At 44.8% G+C, this 22,189-nt stretch overlaps 1 protein-coding gene across 2 annotated transcripts in view; it reads left to right on the forward strand.

Annotated features, from left to right (window-relative positions):
- The window catches only part of jag2b (jagged canonical Notch ligand 2b), a 291,811-nt gene that overhangs the window by 187,623 nt on the left and 81,999 nt on the right, over window positions 1-22,189 (forward strand). For both annotated transcript variants that reach the window (XM_059648926.1, XM_059648927.1), the window contains exon 6: window positions 21,462-21,592. In XM_059648926.1, the coding sequence (XP_059504909.1) occupies window positions 21,462-21,592 (131 nt within the window). The remainder of the gene's footprint in view (window positions 1-21,461; window positions 21,593-22,189) is intronic.

Consider the following 22,189-nt stretch of genomic DNA (forward strand, 5'->3'; position numbering starts at 1 on the left):
TAATCACCTGTTTCTCCCAAAACAACACTCCATTCGCCACACGTCAGGTCTCAAATTACTCAGATACTCTATTCCCAAAGAATCGCTTTCTGCAAGAGAGCTATCCGATTTACCTATGAATAAATCAACCCTATCACTGTCTTCTGTATCAAAAACCTTTTGGAAGTTGAGGTTAATCATGTCATGAAGGCTTTCCACAGTCTATATGGGCTTACTCACTTCCTCAAAGCAAGTCTGAGTTTTGACACAGGCTGTCTTCCCCTTTCTGAGTAACACAAATTAATTACTGAATGTAATGGATCTAAGTTTACTGACGATGTAAAGGAAGGCAGGAATGTAAGCCATGCAGGAGATGCAGTCTCCAAAGGGACGTGGGTTTGGGTTAGAGTGAGAGCATGAGGTTGTTGCAGTTTGGTAGGAAGGATGGAACAGCAGATTCTTCTGTAAATTGTAAGAAGATATTAAATTCTGGTGCTCAGAGGGTTTAGACTGGCCTTGTACATGAAACACAGAAATCAACGCAGATGCAGAAAGCAATTAATTGCCAAATGCCGTGGTGGCGTTTATTACAATGCAGTTACAGTGGAAGAATAAGTAAGTCAGTCGTAGTACAGCATTGGAATGTGAGCCTGGATTATAGGCCTCTAAAATTCCAGAATGACGCTTAGCAGGTTGCATTGGCCCTAACCTTAAAGGACACTAAGCGTAAGGATTTGTATTTCCACTCCTTTGTCGAGATCGGGAAGGGAGGTTATCACCTTGTGTGTAACTTCATGCTGTCCCATTGTTACTGTAACAGGAGCTGTTACTATTATTTATAACAACATTATTTTTATTGATGTTGTGTTTTAAGCAATAAAACATCCCAAGGTATTTCACAGAGGTATTATAAAATAGTGTGAAATGGGAGCCTTCTCCCTACCAAGCCTGTCCCACCACTCAGTGAGGTCATGACTGATCTTTGACCTTTCCCCCAATTCCATATCTTTGCTGAACAATTGATCTTTTTCAGATTTCAACTTAACAACGGATTCAGCATCTCACAGCCATTATGGAAGATAGCTCCAAATCTCTCCCACTGTTTGTGTGTGTAAATACTTCCTGAAATCTCTCTTGAATGGTCTGGCCCTAGTGCTCAGACAAAGCTCCTAGTTCTAGAATCTCCAGCCAGTAGAAATAGTTTCCCTTTGTGAACCCTTTCTTTTCCTGTTAACGTCCTCATTTTGATCAGTTCGCTCCTCAAATACCTATATTCTAGATAAGACGGGCCTAACTTGTATAATCTCTCCTCAAAACTAATCTCTGAAGTCCAGGTATCATTTTTGTAGACCAGTGTTGTATTCTGTTCGAGGCCGATATACCCTTCCTATGAAGGCGTGATGTCCAGATTGGTTCACAGTACCTCAGAGCTGCAAAACTTATGCATCCTTACCCTGCAGTTCTCTAGATGTAATGGAGCCACACAGGAGAGCACATTTACTAAAGCTTGGTCAAAGACGTAGATCTTAGGGAGCAAAAACAGAAGTTGCTAGAAAAGCATAGCAGGTCTGGTGGCATCTGTGAAGAAAACAATCAGAGTTAACATTTCGGGTCAGGTGACCCTTCCTCAGAATACCGTCCCTGAAACATTAACTCTGATTTCTGTCCACAGATGCTGCCAGCCCTGACAAGCTTTTACAGCAACTTCTGCTTTTGGTCCTGATTTACGGCATCCACCATTCTTTCAGTTTTTTATGTAGATCTTTGGGAGCCTCTTAAAGGAGGAAGGGGAGTCAGGGAGCTATATGGAGAGATTCCAGACCTTGAAAACCCTTGGAACTGACATCAGCTGATTGATTAATCGAAATCAGCAATGCTGAAGAGCCCAACATTGAAGCATAAATGTCCTGAAAGTTTCTGGGGCAGGAGAAGATTATGGAGATTGGAGGAATTTGCAAGCAAGAAAAGAGTATTAAGTTGAGCAGAGATAGGAGAAACTGCAGATGCTGGAGAATCTGAGATAGCAAGGTGTGGAGCTGGATGAACACAGCAGGCCAAGCAGCATCAAGGAGCAGAAAAGTTGACATTTCGGGCCTCGACCTGCCTTCTTTTTTCTGAAGAAGGGTCTAGGCCCGAAACGTCGGCTCTCCTGCTCCTCTGATGCTGCTTGGCCTGCTGTGTTCCTCCAGCTCCACACCTTGCTATCTCTATGAAGTTGCACAGTTTCTTTGCACTGTTTGACTAGGGCCGTATGTCGGTCAGTGAGCGTAGAGTTGATGGATGATCAAAACTTTATCCAAGCTGGAATGTCGGCATCAGGAGTGTTGGGTGACTTAATTTTATGGACTTCATTGGTTGTTTAATTTTTTTCTTTCAAACTCTGAATTTTTTGTGAAATCTGTTAGTTTAAGAATGGGCTTTTTCAACATTTCTTTTTAGGAAGTCGATTTCAATGCCAAGTATGTGGGTCATCATTCCAGGAATTATCTGAATCAAACAAAATGTTCCTTTTGTTGTTCATCATAACAGCAGAATATAGAAGGTGCTTAAGCCATCCGTCCTTCCAAGACCCAAAGTGAAATATCTACTTATAGTTCTGGGACTGGCTGACTGTGTAATGGTGTGTATTAACCCACGACCAAACCCCTGACCACTTGTATCTAAAAGGACAAGAGCAGCAGATACATGGGAACACCACCCCCTGCAAGTTCCCCTCCAAGACACTCCCCATCCTGACTTGGAAATGTATCGCCGTTCCTTCACTGTCACTGGGTCAAAATCCTGGAATTCCCTCCCTAAGGGTAGGTCAACCCACAGCAGGAGGACTGCAGCGGTTCAAGAAGGCAGCTCACCCCAAGGACAATTTGGGTTGGGCAGGAAATGCTGACCCAGCCAGCGACACCCACATCCCACAAATGAATGGAAGAAAAAAAAACTACATGAAAAACAAATTAAAATTAATCAGTCAAATTCATAACGTGTGCTCATAATTCAATCTGACTGGAAGCAGCATGCATTCCATAAGCCAAAAAATTCCATAAGAAAGAGAAGCAGATGTATCCACTTTTCCTGCCTTTTCCCTGTAACCATTAATTCCCCGAATGATCCAGAATCTAGCTCAGCCTTAAATATACACAAAGACTATGACCCTTCAGCTCTCTGTGATGAGGAATTCCAAAGACTCTCAGCCCTCTGAGAGACGAAATTCCCCCTCATCTCAGTCTTAAATTGGTGCCCTTTATTCTGAGACTGTACCCTCTGGGCCTGGCCCTAGACTCTCCCATGAGGGGAGACATCCTCTCAGCATTTACCCTGTCAAGCCCCTTAAGAATCTTCTACATCTGAGAAAGATCACGTCATTCTCATGCAGGGAATCTATTCTGTGCAAACATGTTTGAGCTTTTATTGAATTGCCCAGGAAGCCTGTGATTCCCCATCGCTTTCTCAATGCCAAAGCCTTCTGTGATTGACATATCAACCAATCAGCACCCCGTTTCCGTCTATCGTATTGATAGCTTAAAGGTTGGCATGCCACATGCTTGTATTTGTCCTGACGGGTACAAGAACAAAAGCTTCCGAAACATGACTCTTCTGCAATATTCAAGATTATATTTCTTGATTTTTATCAGCCAGAGTTTAAAGAAGTGCTGAACATGCGTCTTATCGAGAAGAATACCTGTGCTCACTGAAAATCCGAAACTGGAACTGCTTAGCAGAGATGTTCAAAATGTTAAAACAAATTCCAAGCTCAGTTTCTTCACTTGCAATTTATCTGTTTCCAGTGATTTCTGCCCTTATTTGTTGCATAAAATGTCAAACATTTTCAGTCTTGAGTGCTGTAAATTAATTTGTATTCAAGTGTTTTAAGAATTCTTGCTGCTTTCCTGTTTTGCGTTGAATCTCTGTTCCTTCCTGGTGTGTGGGCACTTTTGATTTTTCTCTCTGCTTTTCCCGCAGTTATTTTTAGGCCGTTATGGACCTGGAATTTGATGCTATTGTTCTCCCTCGCACAGACCCATCCTGTTCAATATTATAAACAGCTAAAAGCTTTTCTTTGCCATGTAGCTGCTAAATATTTTGAAAAAGTCTTGAATTTTGTTTGTGTCTCTTCTCACTCTTGAGGCTGGCAGCTGGCGAAATATTTTTATTTTTTTCCACATTCCGTTTTAAGGCAGGAAATAACTAAAACATATGCAGACCAAGGAAGGAACAGGTCATGATTGAAATCTAAATCTTTGAACTCTCATGGCAGGAGACATAACTGGCTGGGATGAGGGGAAAGAGTGACTGGAGTTAGGTGTCTGAGATATTTTATCTGGTGTATCATCTGTGGTTCAGTAAGCAACGCTTTTGCATCCAGTCGCAAGGTTGTGGGACCCTTCCCAGAGACAGGGACCCATAATCCCAGCTCTCATTTCGGGCACATTTCTGTTTCAGTGAGAAGGTAGGTGACAGATCGCTGCTGCCCTGCTCATTATTTGTCCATTGGCTGACATCCTTTAAAACGAGCAGATTACCGGGCCGTTGTTCCATTATCTGTAGGACCTTGTTGCAAACATTTAACCAACTGTGTTTACTGCCTAACGTGGACTGCATTACAAATGTCCTTCACCGACTGAGAAGTACTTTTGAGATTATTGGAGTTGTGAAAGCGCTGCAGCAATGTAGGCCTGACCCCCCCCCCCCCCCCCCCACAACTGCCCGTTGCTTGCAGTTTGCTTTCCAAGAGGATGCAGGGGCATTATTCGGAGCTGGGCTTGGCAGATGTTTACCTGACAAGGGGCAGCCAAGGAAGTGAAGTTGAGGCCACGTTGGGATTGCCCCTGGCCAGAGGGCTGCTCCCGCTCCATTACAATTGAAAGTGAATCTGGTCCATTGCTGTTTCTCGATGTCCAAACTACCTGTCGCCTAGCTAGAGACTGCTCTGTGAACTCTGTGTGTCTCTAGAGGCTCCATCGAGTTCACTGAGCTCCCTCTGCGTGCCCGAGCTCTGACAGTTTGGTGTTTTAGTTGTTACCATCTTCCTGTTTCATCATCACCCATGGGAACGATTACACCTTGAAGTTCAGTGCCTCCAGTACTGTTACGGCTCTTTGGTATCACCTTTACTTGGACAGCACCTTCACACTGGGTGCCTTTTCCCATCACCCCCTGCCCTTTGTCTGCATTGAGCCTCCAATGGAATCTGTGACCCCGTGTCCTGGCACACTTTGAATGGAAGTGTCACTTGAGCAGACTATTAGTGTGTGATTATTTGTGATCAGTAATCCTACTGAAATTTTGACTGACTGAGAGGGTCCTCCCGTCTAGATTTTATCCCGTCTTTGTGAATCAGCAGCTTTTTACATTATGACAAAGTGTGGAGCTGGATGAACACAGCAGGCCCAGCAGCATCTCAGGAGCACAAAAGCTGACGTTTCGGGCCTAGACCCTTCATCAGAGAGGGTTTTGTGCTCCTGAGAAGCTGCTGGGCCTGCTGAGTTCATCCAGGTCCACACTTTGTTATCTTGGATTCTTCAGCATCTGCAGTTCCCATTATCACTTTATTTTAACATTGTTGGTTTAATGCAAATGTCCCAGCATGATTAGAGCAGCAGCTAATTTTACACCAGCCTTTAGTAAAATCGGGATATTGGCAGGACCACCACATTTGCATTTATCAGCTTCATAATACAAGGAATGAACCCTGACACTGATAGTCATGGAGGATGAAGGGTCTAGGCCTGAAACATCAGCTTTCCTGCTCCTCAGATGCTGCTTGGCCTGCTGTGTTCATCCAGCTCCGCACCGTGTTATCACTGATAGTCATGATGCTGGGATCACTGTCAGTGGATGATTAGATTGGGATTGACAGATGATGAAATGTCATGGGCACATGACTGTTCACTAGGGTGGGAGGGAACACCCATATCATCTGGTTGAGCCGAATGGCTGGTTTCTCAAGTTGCTGGTTAGGAATCAGTGATTCTGTAGCTTGTGAGACAACTTGGCCAAAGCAGGAAGATCCAGATATTGAGATCGGTGGACTGAAATTCTTTCAGCGCTGAGATTACTTGCGTTCAGCTGGGAGGTTTCTGTACAACATGACACGCAGATTCTGGTCATCATTGCAGTTCACTTTATCAGCACACTCCTTGCATATGTAATTAACCCTCAGCCAATGTCATCATGAAGAAATCATAAGTGACCATTCCTAAGTTTGGGTGCTACTCTGAAAATGAATGTCAATGAGGACACTTGAGTAAACCCCAGGCTTCTTTCGAGTCATGCTATAGGCTTGTTTCTCCCCCCAGTGGGCAGGGGCCTTGATTTAACCACAATTTCAGATGGCTCCGTGGTTAGCACTGCTGCCTCACAGCGCCAGGGACGTGGGTTCAATCCCAGCCTCAGGTTACTGTCTGTGTGGAGTTTGCACATCCGGGTGCTCCGGTTTCCCCCCACAGTCCAAAGATGTGCAGGTTACATGGATTGGCCGTGCTAAATTGTCTGTAATGTCAAGGGATGTGTAGGCCAGTGTGATGAGGCATGGGAAATGGGGTGGAGTGGGTCTGGGTGGAGTGCTGTTTGGAGGGTCAGTGTGCACTCACTGGGCCAAAAGGCCTGCTTCCACACTGTAGGGATTCTGTGATTCTCTGTTCTAACCTGGCTGCAGAAGGAAAACATGCCTAGCAATGCTGCATCGTCTTGGTATTTTTCTAAAGCAGAAGAATTTTGGAAATATCTTCTGCTTTCCTTGATGTTTGAGAAGGAAATATGTTGGAAAGAAACAAGACGTGTTGACATTGACACCACTGGTAGCCCTAGTCAGCTTGGAGTTTTTATAAAAACATGAATTACCTGTGAATCATTAAGTACTTCCTTGGTTTGGGTTAACATGTAGTGTGGAGAGACTGACAAATAGGGGAATTCCACTACAGAAAGAGCAGGTCCTTTTGTTATCTGGGTAAGAATGGGGGATGGTGGAAGAATCGATGTGAAAAGGTTCTGGTAAGTGGACGCTCGAATGTATAAAGACTTTGATCACCTGATACCACGGCTTCTTGAAATAGAACTCATTCCAGTTTTACTTTTCCAGAGATAAGTGATGAGTGCAAACAGGAAGGTCTGTAACAATATACAAAATCATTAAATATTGAAGAGTGCATGCAAAACATGACAGGCTCCACACACCGGCTCAATTAGCCAAATGGAGTGCGGCATGATGCTGCAGGAAAATATGCCAGTGTTTTCAATGTCTCCTTCAGATTGCTAGGGTAAATTAACTTTTTCCGTTTGGTTGCATTTCCTTGCACAAGTGTCTTTGTTGCATTCTCTTGATACTCTCACCTTTTTAGCGTCCATTGCCCCTGAGGTGGGCTGTGCTTTTTAAACACAGCTTAGTTTGATGACCTAGTCTGTTTAGAATCCTAAAAAAAAGAAATGCAGACAGTGATGAGCACTTTCACTTAAACCAGAAGCATAATATCAGAGAACCCAACTGTGCTTGAATGGGACTGAATTCACAGCTAATTGCTAAGTATATTTCAGTCACAGAGTGAAACAAGCAAAGCTGATGGTATTGATTCATTCAAAAGCAAATTAGATTTTTTTCAGGGAATCTATTCGCAGAGGATATAAATAATTTCAGACTTAACATGTAGTGACAGACTCTCGGGAGTGAGTCCTTTTCTGATGAAGGGTCTAGGCCCGAAACGTCAGCTTTCCTGCTCCTAAGATGTTGCTTGGCCTGCTGTGTTCACCCAGCCCCACACTTTGTTATCTCGGATTCTCCAGCACCTGCAGTTCCCATTATCTCGGGAGTGAGTGCTTTTTGAATAAACCTGAAAGTGCAGGAGGAGTTCCGTGGGTCTGGCAGCATCTGTAAAGAGGTGACTTTGAACCTTTCCTTTCTAAAGCACAGTTCCAGCAGGAATTTTCCTGCTCTCACATCTGGGTCTGATCTCAACGTGTCGAATATTACTCTCTGTGGTTAGTTAGTAATGCTGCTTTATCATGTAATACAAGAAAGGTAGATGGTGAGGCTTGGTCTTTTTATGCGTACAAACCTACAAATTATTGGCAGGATATTTGGTTTTTCAAGCCTGCCCCACCATTCACTGAGTGTGTGATCTGCTTGTGGTTTCAACTCCACTTTCTCAGCCATACTCTATATCTTTTTATTCCCTTGTTAATGGAGAAACTATCTCCCTGTGCCTTAAAAATATTGAATGATGCTGCCTCCACCACATTTCGGGGATTCCTAAGACTCATGACCTTCATTTTCTGTAATAAAAGGCCCCTAGCAGTGTGACCGCATGCTGTAAGCAGCATTTCAGATCTCCTTGTTGTCTCAGGGTTCCTCCGTTCAACCTGGCACAGTCAAAAGAGAGATCTGCATTTCTCTCTGTTTACTTTCACAAACTGTCAATGTCCTGATGTGTTTCCTGGTTTCCTGTTTTCCTGGAGGGAATAGTCCATTTCTCATTTGTGGGATTGGAAAAGCTGGAGTCTGTTGCCAAGGGAACTTCTTAAAAAAAGTACTGTTTGTTTTAATATCATTTTCAGTAGAAAAGGTACCTATTTTGCATCTGCTTAGGGAATTGAGATGGTAATTACAGTCATTTGTGCACGTTTTCTCCCTTTCTGTTCCACCACCACTGACTTTGTCATAGAATCCCTGCTGCCTGGAAGCAGGCCATTTGGCCCATTGAGCCCACACTGACCCTCCAAAGTGTGTTCCACCCAGACCCAACCCCAATCCTATCCCTGTAACCCCCCATTCCCCTATAACCCACACACCCCTCAACACTACGGGCAATTTAGCACGGCCAATCCACCTAGCCTGCACATCTTTGGACTGTGGGAGGAAACCGGAGTACCCGGAGGAAATCCACGCAGACACGGGGAGAATGTGCAAACTCCACACAGACAGTTGTCTGAAGCTGGAAGCGAACCCGGGTCCCTGGCGCTGTGAGGCTGCAGTGCAATTGGCATCCTTTCAGGGAAGGGACTCTGCCATTGGACAAACTCTCCGTTGGTTGGAGGCATCACCAGACACACGGGAAGATGGTTGTGGTTGTTGGAGGTCAGTCACCTTCCTTAGGGTAGTGTCCTAGGACCAGCCATCTTCAGCTGCTTTGCCAGTGACTGACTGTCCATGATAAGGTCAGATGTGGAATATTTACTAATGACTGCAGGTTGGTCACTGCTGTTCAGGTTGACCTGCAGGACTGGGTATGTGAGTCCATGTGCACCAAGATCTGGTATTCACAGTGGCCAACACCAGTGATAGGCAGTGACCTGTCATGAAGAGAATCTAACCAATGACGTTGCTGTCACTGAATTTTTCTTTATTCATTTGTGGGGTAAGGCTAGGCCAGCATTTATTACCCATCCCTAATTGCTCTGAGGGCATTTAGGAGTCACCCACATCGCTGTGGTTCTGGAGTCACATGCAGGCCAGACCAGGTGAGGATGGCAGTTTCCTTCCCTAAAGGACATTAATGAATCAGATGGGTTTTCCTGACAATCAACAATTGGTTCATGGTCATCATAAGACTCTTAAATTCAGATTATTATTTAATTCAAATTCCACTATCTACCATTTGAACCCATGACCCCAGAACCTTGCCTGGGTCTGTCGTTAACTCCATGGTGGGTAGGTGAGAGCTCTGGTACAGAGGCACCGCTGTTCCTGGACAATGGCGTTTCACTCTGGATTTCTTCCTACTGTTTCCTCCTTTCCTGTGGAAATGGGGCTTTCCCTTCGTAATTTTAATGCTTGTCTGGATCTAAGCCTCATTTCTGTTTCCATTTTTTTAATCTAACTTCTCCTTCCGACCATCATGTCTTCCCTTTATACCACTGGTACCCTCCCTGTTGTCATCATGTCTCCTGGTAATAGTCCTCGCTTGGAGCAGTGTAGTCTGTGAATCTCTGCCCCACAACATTCCTTACTTAAAGCTCTGGAGTTCCCTCCCTGAACCCTTCCACCACTTGCTTTTTTTCTGCTGAAATCCTATCACTTTCACCAACCTTCCTTGCGTACCAGTGTTCACTTTAGTCACTGCTCCTTTGCAGGTTATGTTCTTGAAGTTTAACTAGTTCAAATTTGTATATCGCCTTGTCCAATCACTTTAATAAGCTGATTGCAAAGTTATCTTCTGGGTAATTGTAAGTTGTTAAAACACAGCAATAACTTTAGAAATTAAATACAATAGATATTTAATGTTTTTTAAAATCCTGTCTAAACTATCTTGGGAGCTGTTCTTTACACTGTATTTTTGTGAATTATTTTAGTGTTTATCAAGGAAAAGAGATGCATGAGGGAGTAAGGACCTTTCCATTTCAATCCCTCCACAGCAGGAGCAGACACCTGCAAACTGAAACTCCCTCTACAGAATTGAAGTGTTTCCGCTCCAGGCCGGAGCTCCCCCATCTACATCAACGCACTCGATGATTCATGTATTAAAATGGTTCCCTTTCTTACTTCAGGCCCGTTTTTTCTGGTTCCTGCTCTGGGTGACGCTGTACAAACCCGTTGTCAATCCTTCTAGTCAGCCAATTCTTCCAGAGATAGTGGGAACTGCAGATGCTGGAGAATCCGAGATAACAAGGTGTGGAGCTGGACGAACGCAGCAGGCCCCAATTTTCCCTTCTGGCTCAGTTGAATTAGGGGAAGGTTTCTCTTAAAATCGATGCTAGGGCCATGGGAATCACTAGGAAGAGCAGTATTATTGTCCAAGCAGCATCTTGTGAGCACGAAAGCTGACATTTCGGGCCTAGACCCTTCATCTGAAAAAAGCTTTTCTGGTGAAGGGTCTAGGCCTGAAACGTCAGCTTTTGTGCTCCTGAGATGCTGCTGGGCCTGCTGTGTTCATCCAGCTCCACACTTTGTTATCTCGGATTCTCCAGCATCTGCAGCTCCTATTAGCAGTAGTATTATTGTCCCTCCTAGTTCCGATGTGGTGGGACGGGAGCGATCACCTTGAACAGCTACAGGCCCATCCGCAGTGCTGGGTTATGGAAGCTTCATAGTTAATCATCACTGTAGCGTTTAGCTTGAAGGAATGTGGATACACAGAACATAGAACATTACAGCACAGTACAGGCCCTTCGGCCCTCGATGTTGTGCCGACCTGCCATACCGATCTGAAGCCCATCTAACCTACACTATTCCATGTACATCCATATGCTTGTCCAATACCTGGATTGTTTGTTTATAAAGAGATAAACAAAAGTATATTGGAACTTATTTTTAATGTGTCATTTCTTGGAAGTTGCATGCCTGGTGATAACTGCTGGTATACTCATGACTGGGCTTATCATGATTGTGATTGCAGAACTAGCTTTGGATACTATTTGGGTAAGCCAGGAAGAGGCCTCTTGAACGAATTGATTGATTTATTGTTGTCACACGTACTGAGATACAGTGAAAAGTGTTGTGTTGAGTGCTGTACAGGCAGATCGTACTTTAGGAAGAAAGACCTAGGCCCGAAATGTCAGCTTTCCTACTCCTCTGATGCTGCTTGGCCTGCTGTGTTCATCCAGCTTCTACACCTTGGTATCTCAGATTCTCCAGCATCTGCACTTTCCACTACCTCTCATAATTTCCAAAGATCCTTCGGGAGCTGTTTTTTTATTCATTCACTGGGATGAGGGTGTCGCTGACCAGGCAGCATTTATTGCCCATCCCTAATTACCCAGAGGGCAGTTAAGAGTCAGCCACATTGCTGTGGGTCTGGAGTCACATGTAGGCCAAACCAGGTAAGGATGGCAGTTTCCCTCCCTAAAGGACATCAGTGAACTAAGACTAATTGGCTAACGTGTTTAAATCTCTGCAGAGAGCTATCAATTTTTGTCTCCTTTTCCATGAGGGTGTGGGCGGTGAGGTGCGTGGTTCGGATTATTTAGAAGAGGAAGCATTAAATTTTGAAATATGAAAATATTGACCCGTTTTTCATCTTTGTGGAGTAAGTTTATTTGGTTTTCAATGAATCGATTTTATGTTTACTGAAGAAACCTGATGGTTGCATCGGTTTATTCTGATGGTAATGTACAGGAAGCGTTGGCCATTTCTGGACTGGATACAACCATTAAAATGATTTTGTGACCCATGGAGTGATGGGACAAGAGAACTTCCTTCGCCATAACAGTGGTTAGGTAGGAAGTTCCTGGATTTTTACCCAGTAGAGATGAGGGAATGTCAGTGGTATTCCCAAGTTAAAGTGGTTGTTTGCTTACAGGGATCATGGTGTTTTTCAAATATGCCATAATGCCATGCTCCTTCTAGACACTAGACGTATTTGTTTGAGAGTTGTGACTAAATATTCCAAATAAAACACTGATGTCTAAAGCCCATGCCTAAACCAGTTTCTGTTAGCTGTTGTTGTCTACAATCACTCACTAACGAGTGAGACTGCCTAGGAAACTGTGAGTCCCTGCTCATGGGGTTCTGTGGGCCCTTGTATGGCTAATGATCCCAGTCCCAGAGCCACATCTTCCACCACTCATTTGGCAGGCATTTCTGGGAAGTGAAATTGGTCCTTAGTCTTGGGATCATCAGCATTCCTTTCTCCAGTTCCTTTTCCATAATTCCTCTCGCTGGTGGATGTTCTGAAAGAATTATGTCCCTTCCTACAGGAACTTCCTTCAAAGTAGGTTCCTTCTGACCAAGGGTGTCCAATGCAATGGTATTGATGTTGCATTTCTTGAGGGAAGACTTCTGGAGTCTTTGAAATGCTTCCTTTATTATCCTCTCATCCATTTTTAATATTTTTTCATGGGGTGCGGGCACAGCTGACTAGACCAGCATTTACCACTCATCCTGAGAGGGCAGTTAAGAGCCAACCACATTGCTGTGGGTCTGGAGTCACATGTAGGCCAGATTTCCCCAGAACATTGCCTCGGCCCCGGGATTAATAACGTTGTGATTAATACCGCCAGGCCAATGCCTTACTTTGGTATTTGGAGCCCAAGTACGTGGCTGGCCCAATGGAATGGGTTTCGGGTGACCATGGTTTTGATGTGTGATTGGCTGCTTCAAGTACACTGATGTTAGTAAGCCTGTCCTTCCAGCTGGTGTGGAGAATCCATCTCAAACAGTGTCAGTAGTCATTCTCCATGGCCTTGAGGTGACATCTATATGTCGTCCAAGTTTCGAAGCTTTGTAGAAGGCTGAGAGCCTTATGTGCCGGGCCTTAGTGTCACCGCTGGTGTCACGGTCATCGGAAGGTAGTGCTCACAAATTGATGGGATATTAGTGCTTTTTCTGCTGGCTGTGATGTTGTTGGGTATTGCAGTCATAAAGATGGAGATGTCCAAAACAGCTTTGTGCCCCTCTCTCCACTGCCCACTGGTTGGACATTCCAGCCTGCAGGATGCATACCAGAACCATCAGCATGGTGCAGACATCCAGACAGGAGATGGAGTCAGTCCATTTGTGCAGTTGCTGATTGATGTTGGACGTGTAAGACTTGAGGGGAAAGTTTTGGATTGTTCTTCCCTTTTACTGAAGCATCCAGTTGTTCTTGATCACAGTGTTACAGATTCAAACCAGTTTAGAGGGCTAAATGAGAAGGATGTAAAATGTTCATAAGTCACTTTGATGGACTACAAAACGATGGGACATCGTCTTAAAATTAGAGCTGAGCTTTCAACAATGAACATAGAACATAGACATAGAACATAGAAAAGTACAGCACAGTACCAGCCCTTCGGCCCACAATGTTGTGCCGTGGAATATTCCTAATCCAAAAATAAAATAACCTAACCTACATTCCCCTCAATTCACTGCTATCCATGTGCATGTCCAGCAGTCACTTAAATGTCACTAATGACTCCGCTTCCACGACTACCACTGGTAAACTATTCCATGCGCTCACAACTCTCTGGGTGAAGAACCTCCCTCTGATATCTCCTCTATACCTTCCTCCAAACACCTTAAAACTATGACCCCTCGTGGCAGTCAGTCCTGCCCTGGGGAAAAGTCTCTGGCTATCGACTCTATCCATGCCTCTCATTACCTTGTACACCTCGATCAGGTCACCTCTCTTCCTCCTCCTCTCCAGAGAGAAAAGTCCGAGCTCAGTCAACCTCTCCTCGTAAGACAAGCCCTCCAGTCCAGGCAACATCCTGGTAAACCTCCTTTGCACCCTCTCCAAAGCCTCCACATCTTTCCTATAATAGGGCAACCAGAACTGGACACAGTATTCCAAGTGTGGTCTCATCAGGGTTTTGTGGAGCTGCAGCATAACCTCGCGGCTCTTAAACTCGATCCCCCAGTTAATGAAAGCCAAAACACCATATGCTTTCTTAACAACCTTATCCACCTGGATGGCAACTTTGAGGGAGCTATGCACTTGAACACCAAGATCCTGCTGTTCCTCCACACTGCCGAGAATCCTGCCTTTAAGCCTATATTCAGCATTTAAGTTCGACCTTCCAAAATGCATCACTTCGCACTTATCCAGGTTGAACTCCATCTGCCATTTCTTAGCCCAGCTCTGCATTCTGTCAATGTCTTGCTGAAGCCTGCAATAGCCCTCGATACTATCAACGGCACCTCCAATCTTTGTGCCATCAGCAAACATACTAACCCACCCCTCAACCCCCTCATCCAAGTCACTTATAAAATCTACAAAGAGCAGAGGCCCAAGAACAGAGCCCTGCGGGACATCACTCAGCACTGACCTCCAGGCAGAATACTTACCATCTACAACCACTCTCTGCATCCTGCCAGCCAACCAATTCTGAATCCAGACAGCCAAATCACCCTGTATCCCATACCTCCTGACTTTATGAATGACCCTACCGTGGGGAACCTTATCAAATGCCTTGTTGAAGTCCATGTACACCACATCCACTGCTCGACCCTCGTCAACCTGTCTCGTGACTTCCTCAAAGAACTCAATAAGATTTGTAAGGCATGACCTGCCCCTCTCAAAGCTATGCTGACTCCCTTTAATCATGCTATGCTTTTCCAAATAGTCATAAATCCTATCCCTCAGAATTCTTTCCAAAACCCTGCTGACCACAGACGTAAGACTGACTGGTCTGTAATTTCCAGGGACTTCCCTATTCCCTTTCTTGAAAAGAGGAACAGCATTTGCCTCCCTTCAATCTTCCGGTACGACTCCCGTGGAGAGTGAGGAAGCAAAGATTTTCGCCAGAGATCAGAGGGGACTGTTCCTACACCATGATAAATGCGAGGTGATGCATTTTGGAAGGTCGAACTTAAATGCTGAATATAGGCTTAAAGGCAGGATTCTCGGCAGTGTGGAGGAACAGCGGGATGGACTGCTGCTCGCAATCCTCCGTTCTGATGATTTTAAATTGACCAGTTTCCATATGCTATGAAACACCTTCAGCAAGCGGAAGACTTAAACCCAGATCTTACAGCTGATCTTCCTCCCTCGGTCTGTTTTGAAATGAGCCCCTGTTGAAACGTGTTATGACACACACTTCAGGAGTAGTTGGGACTTCAGCTAGGACCTTCAGACCTACAGGCAAGGCCATTACCCCAGCACCACCCTCCTCTTTGTAGAGCTGAGGAGAAGGATCCAATCTAATCAGCAGCAAGATCTGGTTTATTGGATGATAGCAGCAGAGTAGAAGTTGCATTGACTAATTAGACATAATCCCAGAGATTCTCAGGAGCTAGAAACGACATTTCTGTCTCCATCGGGATGTCGTACTAGATGACAACTTGTCACATGGCCTTTTGGGGGGATGTTATCAGGTTCTTTGGAGCTTAAAACAGCCTCAAAGTTAATTATTTCATGGCCGGTGCCTTCTATGACAGGAAACTGGAGCAGTCTTCCTTAGAAGCATTGTGGATATTGGAATTATTTTGAGCATTCAAGGCAGAGATCGACTGGTCTTAGTTGAGTATGAAGTGTCAGGAAGCAGTGGCAGGGATAGTGAAGTGGCTTGACGATTATTGAATTGAGTGATGGAATAGACTTGTAAAGCTGGAACTTCTGTTCCACTGCTGCACTCAGGCTGACCTATCAGTTGGCTCGTTTATGATGCAGCTCTTGAGAGTAGCGACATAGATTTGAGACTAGCTTGAAATGTGATCTCAAGTGTGCGATCCTGTGAAAGAGAAAGGGCCATTTCTGTTCACCCAGTTTATCTGCCCCCTTGACTTTAAGGTTAACAATCAGTGCTGTAGTATATTAGCCATTGCATCTAAATAACCCATGTTCATTTGTAAATTCACACAGTAAGCACCCCTATAAGGTTAAATAGCTTGTTGTTGTCATGGCAATAGTCAGATCCTTCTCCGTTCTGTGCTGTTGTTGGACAGTGCACAGGTAACTTGGACTTCCCCTGGAGTCGCAGCCTGGTTTTTGTGTTTTCAGTATTTAAAGTTTGCCCTGAAACAACAAAGGCATTTTTTGTTACGACTTCTGCCCCTCCTTTACCACCAATTAAGTTTACACTTTTGAAATGTAGACTGTGTTGTAACTTAGAGAAAAATGGCAGCCATTTTGCCCATAAGGTCCCAGATCCAGCAAGGGAATGATTTTAGCCGTTTGTGGATGAATGGTACCGTACATGAAGCCCTTTAGTGCATTGATTTTACAAAAACCACACTAAATCAACATTCGCCCCACTCTCCGATACTCTGCCCATAGCCTTGAAAGTTATGACACTTCAGGTGCACACCCCATCCCCCTCTCTGATGAAGGGTCTAGGCCCGAAACGTCAGCTTTTGTGCTCCTGAGATGCTGCTGGGCCTGCTGTGTTCATCCGGCTCCACGCTTTGTCATCTCAGTACTGTTTACAGGTTGTGAGGTTTCCTGCCTCATCTACTCTCCCAGACAGTGCAGTCCAGATTCTTACCTGGGTTAAAAATAAAATCTTTTCTTCAAACTTCTCAGATTTTGGCTCCATCTCAAAAACAAATATTATGGGGAAAGGGAACATTTGCGGAACCTTTTACACTTTTGTGAGTGGGCTTCCTCTGGAAAGGGGCTAACAAAGGAGGTGACAAAGGTCTACAAAATCATGAGAGGTATAGACAGGGTGGATAGCAAGAAACTTTTTCCCAGAGTGGGGGACTCAATTACTAGGGGTCATGAGCTCAAAGTGAGTGGAAAAATGTTTAAGGGAGATATGTGTGGAAAGTTCTTTACACAGAGGGTGGTGGGTGCCTGGAACGCGTTGCCAGCGGAGGTGGCAGATACGGGCATAATTGCATCATTTAAGATGTAGCCAGACAGATACATGGATGGGCAGGGAGCAGAGGGGTACAGATCCTTGGAAAATAGATGACAGGTTAGACAGAGGATCTCGCTCGGCGCAGGCTTGGAGGGCCGAAGGGCCTGTTCCTGTGCTGCAATTTTCTTTGTTCTTTGTTGTTCTTTGTGACAGCAGAGGAAAGTTCACACAGTCTCGTCAAGATATTCCTAAATTTACATAATGCAAAAGCACCTTACTGAGGATTCTGAGGGAGCTCAGCATCTGTTGAGTGCTAAACGGTTAACATTTTAGGCAACTGCCTTTCTTCAGAATCATTCTGAACCAATCTGCTGACTATTTCCAGCATTTTCTGCTTTCTGTTTGTATAAGTGTAGCTCGTGTCTATTTATCTCAACCACCTTGTCTGGGCTTGACACAAGCATTACATGCACCCACATTCCTGTTACACCACCTTCTCATAATTTCAGTTATGTACTTGCGCGAATGCCAAGCAGTTCTGAGGAAACAAAGTAGTAGACTTCCTAAGAGAAAACTCAGCCCCAGTTCCCTTGCCCAAAGGCTCATAAACAGCTATTAATCTGAACTGAAGATTTTCTCTTGTCCTGCTTGTTCGCTGTCCAGAGTCACACAACACTAGGTTATAGGCCAACAAATTTGCTCGAAATCACAAGGTATCAGAGTGCTGCTTCTTGGTCAGGTGAAGGAGCAGTGCTCAGAAAGCTTGTGATTTCACATCAGCCTGTTAGCTGATAACCTGGTGTTGTTTGATTTCTGGCTTCGGCCACCCCAGTCCCACACCGGCTCCGCCGCATCATGGATCTTTGTCTCACAGTAATAACTCACCTCGCTTGCAATAACACTGATTCTCAAATTTGTGACAGTAGACATTTTTTTCTAGTTGTGAAGTATAAGCCAGAAACTGCGAGAGAAACTCAGCGGGTCTGCCCACAAGGGGATGGGAAACTGCTCGCATCTCAAGTCCGGAGACTCTGTTTTGAAATTCCAGAGTCCTGAAGAAGACTCTTTGGACCCGAAATGTTAACTTGTGTTTCTCTCTCCGCACATGTGACCAGACCTGCTGAGTTTCTCTAACACTTTTGTTTAATTTTAGTCCTCCAGCATCTGCAGTGTATTGCTTTTACTTCACTGATTGTTTATGTGCTGTAAATATCTTCACTCTAGCCTTCCTGCCAGCAATGTGGCAAAACAGCTGTAACTTGGTGCTTCCATCTTCTGAACTACAGAACTGAATGTGGGTAATATATTAATTATTTTCCTTGCCCTCTGAGTAGTTGGAACATTGGTTGGAAAGATATTAATGTAGAATTTACAGCACAGGGCCAGAGCACTTGATCCAGCTGAACTATATAGAACATAGAACATAGAACAATACAGCGCAGAACAAGCCCTTCAGCCCTCGATGTTGCGCCGGCCTGTGAACTAATCTAAGCCCATCCCCCTACACTATCCCACCATTATTCATCTGCTTATCCAAGGACTGTTTAAATGCCCCTAATGTGGCTGAGTTAACTACATTGCCAAGCAGGGCGTTCCACGCCCTTACCACTCTCTGAGTAAAGAACCTGCCTCTGACATCTATCTTAAATCTATCACCCCTCACTTTGTAGCTATGCCCCCTTGTACAAGCTGACGTCATCATCTTTGCAAAAAGACTCTCACTGTCCACCCTATCTAATTCTCTGATCATCTTGTACATCTCTAATAAATCCCCTCTTAGCCTCCTTCTCTCCAACGAGAACAGACCCAAGTCCCTCAGCCTTTCTTCATTAGGCCTGCTCTCCAGACCAGGCAACATCCTGGTAAATCTCCTCTGCACCTTTTCCAATGCTTCCACATCCTTCCTGTAATGGGACGACCAGAACTGCACGCAATATTCCAGTGTTAATGCTCCATACAAACTTTTCCCACCTTCCTTGATTTCACTGTACCTTTCTATTCCTTCTCTCCCTCGTCCTGAGCTAGCTTTAAATACCATTTCCCAAACTCCTCCATGTGGTAACTTTTGTTCAGGCAGTGTGTTTGGGATGTTTGGCAGAATTGCCGGTATTATTGGTAAAATGTGAACAGAACACCGCCTGCCTGAGTCCCTGTGGATGGATTTCGAGTAGAAATCCTTTAGCTGGAATCTGCGTGTCTCCGTGCCGTGGAGTTACACAATGACTCTGGTCCCTGCGAGGTGTCCTAAAATAACTTTTCCTCAGAATAACGGTGGGACAGTTGTGATTTCAATCATTGCCAGCGATAAAAATAGCTGACTGCTGGCCTGCGACAATAGATAAGTAACCTTTCACCAGATAGCCCCTGCTTCTCCCTCTGCCTCTGACAAACATCCACTCTGTAAACCAAGAGACTGCCTGTGTTTCCAGTAAAGCACAGGATTATGTCATTCACTAGGAAGCCATCCGTTCTGTTATGCCTGTACTAGTTCTTCGCAAGAGTAATCCAATTAGTCCCATTCCCTTAATCCTTAATCCAAGGATTCCCTTAATCCAAAAAATTATCCGATTCTCTTCGGTTGCTGTTGAATCTTGCACTCTGCCAGTGCATTCCAGATCATCCTAAAAGCAGAAATTCACAAATTCCCTGCCCTCTGGTCACTAAACTTTCAGCTCATAACGGTCTGGCGTAGTCTTGTGGTCTTATTGCGCGACCATTAATATAGAGAGGCAGGTAATGTTCTGGCATCCCGGGTTCAAATCCTGCCGCAGCGTGTACTTTGTATTTGTTCACAGCTGTGGGTGTCACTGGCCAAGCTGACCCTTATTACCATTTCCTTTATGCCCAGAGGGCAGTTACATAGAGGCCGGACCAGGCAAGGATGGAAATTTCTATCCCTAAATGACATTAATGAACCAGTTGGGTTTTTCCCAGCAATCGACAATGGATTCATGGTCGTCGTTAGACTCAATTCTGGATTTTTATTGCATTCACATTCCACCATCTATCGTGGCCAGGATTTGAACCCAGGTCATTAGGTTAGCAGTCCAGCGACTAATACCACTGGGCCATCACCTCTCCTTCAATGATGGAATGTGAAATCAGGTAAAAAGAAAGTCTGGAATTGAGAATTGAACGAAATCATTGTTGGAAAAACCCATCCGGCTCACAGATGTCCCTTTAGGGAATGGACATTACTGTCCTTACCTGGTCTGGCCTATATATGTGACTCCAGTCCCACAGCAATGTGGTTGGCTCTTAACTGCCCTCTGGGCAATTAGGGATGGGCAATAAATGCTGCCTGGCCAGCGACACCCTCATCCCGTGAATGAATTAAAAAAAAGGGAACAGCTTATCTGTTTTCTACTCAAAGACAACCCTTCCTAATTTTGACCACCTGCAGGTAAATCTCACCTTGTGTGTCTGAGCTGTAAGGAAATCAGTGTGTAGTCTTTCAGCAAGATGGTACAGTGTGTTGTGACCAGGGGTAGGAGCCTGTTACTGCCGTGTGGTGAATCTTAACAGCTGGCTTGAGTTATTCGGGAACAAATCTAGCTCAATTTTCGAGTGAAGCTAAGGTGGGGAGATAGGTTTGGTGGTGTCCTTACTCCTGCTGTGGAATGTGTGCGACCATTCCTCCCTCTCACTCTAACCCCTCACCATTTATATTCAAACGAAAGTTTGGTTTCTGCTTTCTGCTGTTGGTGTGTGTAAAAATCGAGGGAACACTGCTAAAGTCATGTAGGAAACACAGCAGCCAATTGGCAAGGTCCGGCAAGCTGGCCTGTGTTTTGCTTCATTACAGCATTTCAAAGAAAAGAGGAATTAATCAGGCGGAGAAGTTCCTTAGGACGACCTGAGGTTGTTAAAGTTGGTTGTATAAATGCATGTTTCCTCCTCTTTCACATCTCCTGATGCAGGAAATGGGTGTCACTTATTCATTCACAGGATGAGCATTTATTGCCAATCCCTAATTGCCCAGAGGGCAGTTAAGAGTCAACCACATTGCTGTGGGTCTGGAGTCACTTATAGGCCAGGCCAGGTAAGGATGGCAGTTTCCTTCCCTAAAGGACATTAGTTAACCAGATGGGGTTTTCCTGACAATCAGCAATGGATTCACGGTCATCATTAGATTCTTAATTCCAGATATTTATTGAATTCAAACTCCAACGTCTGCCGTGGCAGGGCTCGAACATTGCCTGGGTCTCTGGATTAACATTCCAGCGATAATACCACGAGGCCATCGCCTCCCCTACAGTAGCTTGGAGCTGTGTTTGTGCCTTGCCTTCTCTCTGTGCGTGAAGCAGTTTATCTTATTTTATGCTTTGTCTTTTCAGCTGCCTGTATGGATGGCAAGGGCAGTTCTGTGATGAGTGTATCCCATACCCAGGATGCGTCCATGGGACATGTGTGGAGCCGTGGCAGTGTAACTGTGAAACCAACTGGGGAGGGCTGCTGTGTAACAAAGGTACGTGTGAGCACTGACACCTGCACTGCTGTACAGATTCAGGATGAAGAGGAGGAGCTTGTTTAAGACAGCGTTTACTTGTCAGCTTCTCACCCCCTCGCGTGTGTGCACACAGGCTTATGCAATATCTGTGTATGTTATTAAGTTGACATCTGTTGAACACTGGCATAATAAAAATCCTGCTGCGACACTATAGTGGTTCTAAATATAGTCTAGGATTGATAACTATGCGAAGACCATAAGATATAGGAGCAGAAGTATGCCATTCAGCCCATCAAGCCTGCTCTACCATGCAGTGAGAACATGACTGATCTGATAATCCTCAGGTTCACTTTCCTGCATTTTCCCCACAATCCTTGATTCCATTCCTGATTAAAAATGCCTCTGTCAGCCTTGAATATACTCAATGCCCCAGCCCCAACAGCCCCTCTGTGGTAAAGACCTCCACAGGCTCACTCCCCACTGACAGAAGAAATTCCTCCTCATTCTCAGCCCTAACTCAGCGACCCCTTGCACTGCGATGATGCTGTCTAGTCTTGGACTCTCCCACCACAGGGAGTAAATTTCTCGCATTTCCCCTTTCAAATCACCTAAGAA

This window comes from Stegostoma tigrinum, chromosome 10 (assembly GCF_030684315.1).
Source record: "Stegostoma tigrinum isolate sSteTig4 chromosome 10, sSteTig4.hap1, whole genome shotgun sequence".
NCBI classification, from domain to species: Eukaryota; Metazoa; Chordata; class Chondrichthyes; order Orectolobiformes; family Stegostomatidae; genus Stegostoma; species Stegostoma tigrinum.